This window comes from Trachurus trachurus (assembly GCF_905171665.1).
Source record: "Trachurus trachurus genome assembly, chromosome: 11".
NCBI classification, from domain to species: Eukaryota; Metazoa; Chordata; class Actinopteri; order Carangiformes; family Carangidae; genus Trachurus; species Trachurus trachurus.
The window spans coordinates 3,873,888-3,884,376 of NC_139904.1; the positions used below are offsets into that span (position 1 = coordinate 3,873,888).

Here is a 10,489-nt window from a genome sequence, read left to right on the forward strand (position 1 = left end):
CACTTGTTTCAAACTAATTTTCACTTGAAATAAGTAGAAAAATCTGCCAGTGAAAGGACGTTTTTTGTGCTTGTAATAAGAAAGAAAAACTTGCCCCACTTATTTAAAGTGGAAAATTTGTGTCTAAAAACAAGCTACTTTTTAAATGTGATGAGTCTTATTTTAAGTATATTTAGATTTATTTTGACTAGAAATGACATTTTGACTAGAAATAAGACACATATTCTTGGTAAGATTTTGAGTTTTTGCAGTGCAGTTGTGGCTTATGGATGTAAATATCCTATAGTATAACCCATCTGCTGCTCCTCCTCCTCCCCCTCCTCCTCCTCCCCCTCCGGGAGCCCCCGTGTGGGACCGAGGATCTCCGCATCTGGTGCTGGGTGCGCGTCGCTCCTGCGTCACAGGGTTTGGAGAGAAGGAGAGAGGGAGGGGGAAGAGGGGGGGCGGGGCTCCTCCGAGGTGATCCCCGGGTTTAAAAGCGCGGAGGTCCGGATCAGTGCGTCACAGAGACCCGGAGCAGCCAGGATCCCCCGACACGCAGCCCCGCAGTCGGACACCTCAGCTCGGCCACGGCGGCTGCGAGCTCCCGCTGGACCCGGTTCATCTGGTTCATCTGGTTCATCTCCATTATTATTATTATTTTATTATTTTGTTTGTTGGTTTGTTTGTGAGGATCCCGAGCAGCAGCAGCAGCTGGAGGAAGGATTATACATTAAATAAACATCAATAATCAATTCATCTTTATGGAGAAAGTATCGCGCCACAAACTCAGAGTTTGACCGCTTGGACTTTTACTAACATTTTTTTTTTTTGGATCTCAACGCGAGCTCGAAGATGAAATCTGCCGAGGAGGGTGAGTCTGTCTCACTTTATTCAACTATTAACGTGGCGGTGATTCAACTTCTTCTTCATCATCATCATCAGAGTCTCTGTGCAGCAGCAGCAGCAGCGGCGGTGGTGACGCGTTCAAGGGCTGCACTGCAAAAACTCTAAATCTTACCAATATCTGTCTTATTTCGAGTCAAAATGTAATTTCTAGTCAAAACAAATCTCATTATACTTAAAATAAGACTCATAACATTAAAAAAAAAGTAGCTTGTTTTTAGACACTTTTTACTTCTTTCAAACATATTTTCACTTGAAATAAGTAGAAAAATCTTATAGTGGAGCAAGTTTTTCTTCCTTATTACAAGCACAAAAAACGTGCTTTCACTGGAAAAGATTTTTCTACTTATTTCAAGTGAAAATTAGTTTGAAACAAGTGAAAATGATCTAAAAACAAGTTAATTTTTAGGTGATGAGTCTTATTTTTAAGAGAAATGAGACATTTTGACAAGAAATACGAGTTTTTGCAGTGTGCATGTTAAAAAGAGAGTTAGCTACTATTAAAGTGTGCATCAATGTGTGTGTGTGTGTGTGTGTGTGGGTGGGTGTGTGTTCAGTTGCACTCTGTGTCAGGATTTACCAAAAAAAAAGAAGTGGTGGAGGAGAGGAGACAGAGTGCGCCCCTCCCTGCCGAGGTGGGCGTGGCTCCGCCTCATGACTAGAAAGTTCCCAAAATAGTCAGAATTGAACGTGCAGCTGCGTTAAAGGAGACATATTATGGAAATGTCACTCTTTAACGCTTATCTGGGTGTTTGTCTTCTGGCGCCAAAATGTGAGAACTGACTAAATAAATTGGTCATTTTCAGGCTCCTGAGGTTGAAATCCATGTGGCTTCAAGTGTCATTCGAACTCGATGATGTCATTAGTTTATGAATTTGCATAATCTCAGCCAGGTACCTGTGGAGGGGGCGGGGCCTGGTGAGCAGTGGCTCATTTGCATTTAAAGGGACAGACACTGAAACCTGAACAGAGAGAGCTGTGATGTTTGATCCTTGGGGGATTTTGACTGAAGCAGAACAGACATGACTTTAAAGGGATAGTTCAACATTTTTGGCAAATTGGCCCATTGCCATAATCCCTATAGTCATAGCAGTAGGTTCGTTACCTTTATTTGTCGGTGCAAGCTATTTTTAGAACGGCGGAGCAGAGCCGTGAGCTGCTCAGAGCTACGCTACGGAGGCTCATGGGATTTCTTGGTTTCCCTCATCAAACTAATCAAATACACAATCCAACAACTCCACAACGCTCTGGTGGACAAGTTGTGACCTGCACATTCACCACACTATGAGATAATAACACAACGTTACCAGACAGAGTTGTTTTAGAGGGAAATACAGAGACTGCTTGATGAAAAACTGTCCCTGAAGGCAACGCGCATCAGCGGTTTTGCATGAATTTACCTCTTCTAAAAATAGCTTGCACCGACAATTAAAGGTAACAAACCTACTGCTATGACTATATATAGGGATTATGGCAATGGACCAATTTGCCAAAATGTTGAACTATCCCTTTAAGGTGGAAATCCTAAAGAGTTTCTCTTTAATTAGCAGGAAAAAAAACTCAAACATGTAGTCGGCGCTACCGTGTGTCACATTTAAGCACGACGAGCGCAATTTTCTTTTATTAGCTGCGGTCACGTGGTGCAGAGGATGACGTCGTTGCTCTTTATGGTCTGGGCCCCTAATTCTGTGTAATTGACATCAGACAGGAGCTGTGGCGGTGACTGCATCAGTCTGTCGTCTCCCCATCCGTATCACCGAGCTCCACGAAAACCCACAACCACAAAACCCTGGTTCCCATGCACCCCCACCTCCCCCCTAATGGCCCCCCCTCACCACCCCCTCCCTCCTCCTCCTCCTGTGACCTCAGCCAGGAGCAGAGTTTCAGCGTTTGGCACCATGCGGGACCACGAGCGCCCGAGCACATGCAGCGTGCACCTTTACAGCAGCAAGTAAACGCATCACGTCCCTCCTGCCTGTTTATTTTTGCAGCTGAAAACTGCCCAACAAAAGCACAGTGTGTGTGTGTGTGTTCATGTGTGTGTTCATGATGTCGTAGTTTATAGGCGTCGGGCTGCAGAGCCTCTGGCACCGTGACGTGGAAAAAAAGAAAAAAAAAAGAAAAACCCACCTGGTCTCAGTCGTGGTTATTTTTAGTCCTCAGATATTTTTGGCGCCGCGTTTATTCGTGTTTCCCTCCTGATTAATCTGAGCTGCGTTCACAGGCGCTTTGTGTTTCAGGCCGTGGTGCGTTCAGGGGAACCCCCCCCCCCCGCCAGACGAGGCCTTCAGGTTCATTCAGACTCTGATATAGGCTACCCCTTTCCCACTGGCCAAAGAAACAGTTTAAAGGGATATGCCAACTTTTCTTTTTTTTTCATGTCTTGCCTCACTCCCGAGTCCATGACCAGCAGATAGACACCATCCTTTCGACTGTGCGTGCAGTAACAAGGGAGATAGAGCCGTATCGCCCGTAATTAGCTTAGCTCAAACGCTGGAAGTGTATGGGTAGTGTTAGCCTGCCTCCTATACCCGAGCCGAAATCAGCAGTCAGAAGCTGGTTTCATTTTAGCTCTAAACTCTGTAAATATATCACTTTATCGACATTTCAAACATTTTTAGGCGAGAAAGTAGCCGTTTAGATCAACAGTGTGTCGTTAATTTGTCTAAATACCAGCTGTTTACAATTTTGTTTGGATGAATGCGGCGCTACTCAAGATAGCCGTTGTGACCAACGCACTTCCGGTTACTTTCACAAAATAAAACACCCGTTGCCCTTTACATACAGAAAACCATGACGATAGAATTTGTGCTTTTACTTTGAAATAGGAAGCTAACCTACCCTCGATGTAGCTAGCTTGAACCAAAATAAACCGTCTTTGCTTGAACCCTCCGTTTTGACCGATCTCGTCCCGTTAGCGGCATTTGACCGCTCAAGATGCCTTACCGGAGAGTTTTGTCAGCTCTGAGATGAAGATCGGCCCGCCGGTTTCCGTTTAGAGTTGCTGAAGAGTTTCTCTGGTGACTTTAGGTGGAGGCAGGCTAACACTACCCATACACTTCCAGTGTTTGAGCTAAGCTAATTAGCGACTTTAGGTGGAGGCAGGCTAACACTACCCATACACTTCCAGTGTTTGAGCTAAGCTAATTACGGGCGATACGGCTCTATCTCCCTTGTTACTCCACGCACAGTCGAAAGGATGGTGTCTATCTGCTGGTCATGGACTCGGGAGTGATGAAAGACACGGAAAAAAATGTTACCGTAATTTTAGTGGGAAAGCGGCTTCAGACTCTGATAGAAAACATTTCTCTCTTGGCTTGGCGTTTGTTGTGTTTGCTGATCATCACGGTAACAACCTCTATGTGTTTATTTTTGTCTCGCAGACGCTTACGGCTTCACGCCAAACGTCAGCCTGTCCCTCCCCCTGGGGAACCCCTGCCTGCCGTCCCAGTACCACAGCCTCCAGTCCAGCGGCGCCATCTCCGTGTCCGTCACCGAGCCGCACAACAGCTACGACACCCAGGACGACCTGGCGGCGGCGGCGGCGGCGGCGGCTGCAGCGGCGGCGGCCGGTTTCTACTCTGCGACCGCCGGCCGCCCCAACGGCGCCCCGACCCTGGAGAGCCCGCGCATCGAGATCACGGCCTACGGTCAGTTCCCGGAGGAGGAGGTGGAGGAGAGCAGCCTCCCCGTGGGGGCGGCGGCAGCGAAGCGCTTGAACTCGGTGGTGACGCTGACGCTGCCGAGCGCCGACAGCTACCGCGACCCGTCCTGCCTCAGCCCGGCCAGCAGCATCTCGTCGCGCAGCTGCCACTCCGACGCCTCGTCCTACGAGTCCGGCTTCTCCTACAACTACGACAACTCGCCCCAGAACTCGCCGTGGCAGTCGCCGTCCGTCTCCCCGAAAGGCTCCACCCTCGCGTTGCCGGGCGACGGCTACGTGGGCGGCGGCTCCCCACGTCACTCTCCGTCCACCTCGCCTCGCACCAGCGTGACCGACGACTCCTGGATGGGTCCGCGTGGCTCGCGGCCGAACTCGCCGTGCGGAGCGAAGAGGAAGTACAGCTTCAACGGCGCCGCCAAGCACTTCCCGTACTCGCCGGCCCACTCCCCCGGGCCGCCGTCGCCGCTGCACGTCTCGCCGCGCCTCAGCATCACCGAGGAGACGTGGCTGCCCAACACCAACCAGTACACCAACTCCGCCATCCTGGCCGCCATCAACGCCCTGACCACGGACGGCGTGGCCGACCTCGGCGAGGGGATCCCCATGAAGGCGCGCAAGACGAGCGCGGAGCACAGCGGCACCGCCCTCAGCCTGAAGGTGGAGCCGGGCGGCGGCGGCGAGGAGCTGAGCCCGGCGTCGCTCTGTGACGACGACCACCACGCCGCCAACCGCCTGGCGCTGAAGAAGGAAGGTTACTGCGGCGGCTTCCTGGACGTCCCGCAGCATCCGTACACCTGGAGCAAACCCAAGCCGTACGTCAGGTGAGTTCAGCGCTGGACTTTTCCCCCTAAAAGTAACTAATCACCAGGAAAAGTAACTATAGCGTTACTTTTTTAAATATAAAATATGTCGAATTACTTAGACTCGTCCCACAAAACCTCCCGTTTATCTGGAACTAACTCACTCAGTATCCCTCCGCCTATCAGCTGTTTAGATCAGCAGCGCGTGGAAGTGGCGGACGATTAAAGGGACAACGAGGAGTTTGGTTATCAAAGAGTCTCATATTAATGTGGTCCATTTTTGATAAATATATAGTCTTGTCTTTATAGTTATTTTGATGTTATTATTTAGTGGTCGACTCGCCCAGCATTTCCAACTTTTGGTTTCCCGGATGCTGCCCGGCGGGTCATGGGAATAACCTTGAAGAATGCTGAACTTTCATTCTTGATCAATGAAAACATTCTTGGCAAATGTTTTCACTTTCGTCCGTATTGCGCCGGTCCAAGAATTTCACCGTGTGCGAAATGTAGTGTGAAAACACTTCGCTTTCCAAAAACTCCTCGTTGTCCCTTTAATCGTTTAAATAATGGACAGATTCATCGATAAAGAAAATAATCATTTGTTGCAGCCCTAGTTGTAATTAATGACTTTTATCATGTAATAACTCAGTTACAAACTTTTTGGGGAAAGTAACTAGCAGGCAAACGATAACTAATTACTTTTTCAAAGTGCTGATTGTCAGTAAAAGTAACGGCGTTGTAGCGGGGGAAACAGTAACTTTTGTGATTGCTGTTACTGAAAAAAAGTTCTATAATGCCGTTATTCCCATCACTGTTCAGGAAGAAGATCCGAGTGTGTGTGTGTGTGTGTGCGTGCGTGTGTGTGTGTGTGTGTGTGTGTGTGTTTACCAACCAGATCTGACTTGAGGCATATTTGTTATTTCATCACAGCTTTATCTCACATTCTGCACATTCTACCTTGATAAGTGTCTCTAAAATAACCCTCCTCCCTCCTCCCTCCCTGTTGAGCTGACATGTTGGACCTGTTTCTGCCCCCCCCCCCCCCCCCCCCCCCTTTCCTAACAGCCCCTCCCTGCCGGCTCTGGACTGGCAGCTGCCGTCCAGCTCGGGCCCGTACAGCCTGCAGATCGATGTGCAGCCCAAGTCGCACCACCGCGCCCACTACGAGACCGAGGGCAGCCGGGGCGCGGTGAAGGCGCTGGCGGGAGGACACCCCGTGGTCCAGGTCTGTACTGTCGTATACCGGCTCTACTGCATTTAAAGCCAGTGTGTGTGTGAGGCTCTGGATCACGAGGCCGTGACTGGAATATCCTCAGAGGTTTATTTTGCCAGATAAAAAACCAAAATCAATCCAAAAAAACTAGAATCTCAGCCTCTGGTTCCAGTTACATCCTGTTTATGCAGAGTCGTTATAATACGAACCATCTGTGTGAGATTCTGTCAAAGTCTTATTACATAATGTTTTGTGAAGTCAAACCAACCTTGACCTTTGACCTTTGACCAGAGAAAAACAACTCTTCAGTTCATCCTTGAGTCCAAGTGAAGGTTTGTACCAAATTTGACCCTTAAACACAAATGTCTGATCAGTTTGTCTGAGCATTTGTGCCAAACGAGGTGTTTTCATGAGGAGTTCTTGAGATACCGGACCCACGAAAGCCAAAATCAAGTACTGTGAGGTCACCATGACATTGGCCTTTGACGTCTGACCACCAAGATCTAATGAATGACCCAATGTGAAAGAGATGTCACATTTAAAAAGGTGAAAAAACAAGGATTGGGAAGTCACTACGACTTCTGACCATTGATCACCATCTGAAGGAGTTCCCCAACGACCCTTTTCCACCAGCCGCCACTCCTACCTGGTACTGTACCTGGTACTTCTTGGGTATCGCCTCAGCCTCTGGTTCCAGTTACATCCTGTTTATCCAGAGTCGTTATAATAAGAACCATCTGTGTGAGATTCTGTCAAAGTCATGTTCTGTGAAGTCAAACCAACCTTGACCTTTGACCTTTGACCAGAAAAAAACAACTCTTCTGTTCATCCTTGAGTCCAATTGAAGGTTTGTACTGAATTTGACCCTTAAACACCAACGTCAAACGCCAAACGAAGAGTTTTCCTTGAGATACTGGACCCACGAAAGCCAAAATCATGTGCTGTGAAGTCATCACGACGTCTGACCACCAAGATCTAATGAATGACCCAATGTGTCACATTTAAAAAGGCAAAAAAACAAGTATTGGGAAGTCACTATGACCTCTGACCATTGATCACCAATCTGAAGGAGTTCCCCAACGACCCTTTTCCACCAATCCCTAGTACCTGGTACCTGCTACTTCTTTGGAAACGCCTCAGCCCTGGTTCCAATTGCGAGCCGAGGCGATACTCCGTCCACGTTGAGGAGGTACCATGAAGACTTCATAATGGAAAAGGACCTGAACCGAGTCGAGTCGACTCGAGTTGGAACTGTGTAGAGGAAAAGGGCCTTTAGGCTGCTGCAGACATATTGTGCTCAAAAGGCCAAAAACAAAGACCTTTGACTTTTAATCACCACAATGTCGACAGTTCGGCCTCGGGTCTTGGTGAACACTCAGGTCAAATGTGAAGCGATTCCCTTGAAGAGGTTTTGAGACATTTTATCCACAAATTCCCCCCCAAAAAACATCCATTGTTAGGTCTTCGTGATCTTTGACGTCTGACAACCTGAAGTCTAATGAGGTCATCCTTGAGTCCAGATGAAAGTTTCCACCAAATCTGAAGATGTCGATGACATCCGTCCATCTTTTTCTTTTCAACATTAAAGGAATAGTTCTCCAAAAAAATGAAATTCAGTCATTAGTGACTCCCCCTCATGCTGATGAATACTCCGGAGTAGTTTTTTATTCCTCAAAGTGCATCTGAAGACCCGGGAGGCCGGTTCCTAGTCCAACCAAAACTTTATATGAGGGTCAATAGGGCCCGACACAAAAAAGTCCATAAAACTACACACAAAAACCATTTAATATTCCTCCACACTGCTCGTCCACTGCAATCCAAGTGTCCTGAAGGGAGATAGTCCAGAGTTTACTGGAAACGATATAGGACATTCTGTACAGCCTAACAGTCCCAAATTCAATCCAGGACTGTTTAGGCTGTAAAAATGTCCTAATTGACGTAGTTTCCAGTAGACTCTGGACTATATCCCTTTAGGACACTTGGATTGCAGTGGACGAGCAGTGTGGAGGAATATTAAATGGTTTTTGTGTAGTTTTATGGATGTTTTTGTGTCGGGCCCTATTACTCTCATATAAAGTTTTGGTTGGACTAGGAACCGGCCTCCCGGGTCTCCAGATGAACTTTGAGGAATAAAAAACTACTTTAGAGTATACATCAGCATGAGGGGGAGTCAATAATGACTGAATTTCTTTCTTTTTTTTTGGTGAACTATTCCCTTAAAAATAGTTTTCACCTCCACCATGTCACGACCCCTTCAGGGACACAAACCTTGTGTTGGTAAAAACCCAAACCAGACGCCTCTCAGTTTCCTGTGATGAACACATTCATGCTGCAGCTGTGAGGCCACTTAACTGCCCCCCACTACCCCCCCACCTCCTCCTCCTCCTCCTGTTTTCTACCCCACGTGTCGGAGGAGCTCATCGGGGGCTGACGTGGTGTTCAATGACCTGACTGCTCTGTTATTTAGCGATGTCACATTTCTGAATGGAATACCATCGCCGTGCTGTCAAGTCACTTCCTGTCCAGACGAGGGTGAGTCAAGTCAAGTGTTTTTTTCCATTGCGTCGCTGAACGCAGCGCAGACGCTGAAGACGACGAGCGAAGCAGCTGAGTCATGATCTGTGACCACACTAGGAGCTGCGGTGGTCGACAAAAAACTGTGGATCACTGCAGATCTGTTTGGGCTGTAAACCAAACCCCCCCCCCCACCACCACTGACCTCAGCCTCTGGATAAATAACAGCTCTGGATTCTAGTGAGTCATTAGCAGTTGAATAGAGAACGGCTAATACATAGCAAAACAACGCAAAAATAATGATTGTGTAAAATCAAATAGTCAAAATAATTATATTACTAATTATAGAAACAAAATATTTTAAAGGGATAGTCCAACATTTTGGCAAATTGGCCCATTGCCATAATCCCTATAGTCACATAGCAGTAGGTTTGTTACCTTTATTTATCGGTGCAAGCTATTTTTAGAACGGCGGAGCAGAGCCGTGAGCTGCTCAGAGCTACGCTACGGAGGCTCATGGGATTTCTTGGTTTCTCTCATCAAACTCATAAAATACACAACCCAACAACTCCAAAACGCTAATAATAACAGAACGTTACCAGACAGAGTTGTTTTAGAGGGAAATTCATGCAAAACCGCTGATGCGCGTTGCCTTCAGGGACAGTTTTTCATCAAGCAGTCTCTGCATTTACCTCTAAAACGACTCTGTCTGGTAACGTTCTGTTATTACTATTATTATTATTATTATTATTATTATTATTATTATTATTATTATTATTATTATTATTACTATTAATCAAAGGCCAATACCAATATTGGCCTTTGATTAATAGCAAACGACAGAATAAAGCTACAATTTAATCACACAGTTGCATGATCATTTGTTTTGCATTGAACATTTTTAATAAGAATCTTTAATAATCGTGACTGATTAATGTTTAGATGAAAAGTTGAACTGTCGGCACCACCTGGTGGACTAACACATTGTCCATGTTTGGTACAGAGGTGAGATGCGTTTTAAAGAATAGCCTACTATTATTGTGTCCGAGTTTTTAATCTTATTAACAAAGAAACAGAAGAAAAACATGGCTGCAGGAGGCGGAGACAGGAAAGGAGAGAATAAACAGAACAAAAATGGACGTCATGGAAGTCTTTCACTCGTGATGGTTTCTTCATCTTCTCTCCTTTGACGTCCACTCTGGACGTTGACCTCTGCTGGGAGATGAGTTACTCTCCATCGGCTCGTCGACGCCCGCGGACCGGTTCCTCCTTCATGGAGCGCGTCCAGTCCGATCACCGTCAGCAGCAGCAGCAGCAGCGCCGACAGAACCAGAGAAGACAAGAGAATAAAAAACCATTAGCTTCAACAGAGGCTGTGATGGTTCCTCCTGTAGCGGCAGGTCCTTGGCTTCA

General features: G+C 46.9%; 1 protein-coding gene across 1 annotated transcript in view; it reads left to right on the forward strand.

Annotated features, from left to right (window-relative positions):
• Positions 1 to 556: 556 nt before the first annotated feature.
• Positions 557 to 10,489, forward strand: part of nfatc1 (nuclear factor of activated T cells 1) — a 72,054-nt gene continuing 62,121 nt past the window's right edge. Inside the window, exons 1-3 of the mRNA XM_083982139.1 lie at positions 557 to 853; positions 4,269 to 5,370; positions 6,415 to 6,574. Coding sequence (XP_083838265.1) covers positions 835 to 853; positions 4,269 to 5,370; positions 6,415 to 6,574 — 1,281 coding nt within the window. The 5' untranslated portion in view covers positions 557 to 834. The remainder of the gene's footprint in view (positions 854 to 4,268; positions 5,371 to 6,414; positions 6,575 to 10,489) is intronic.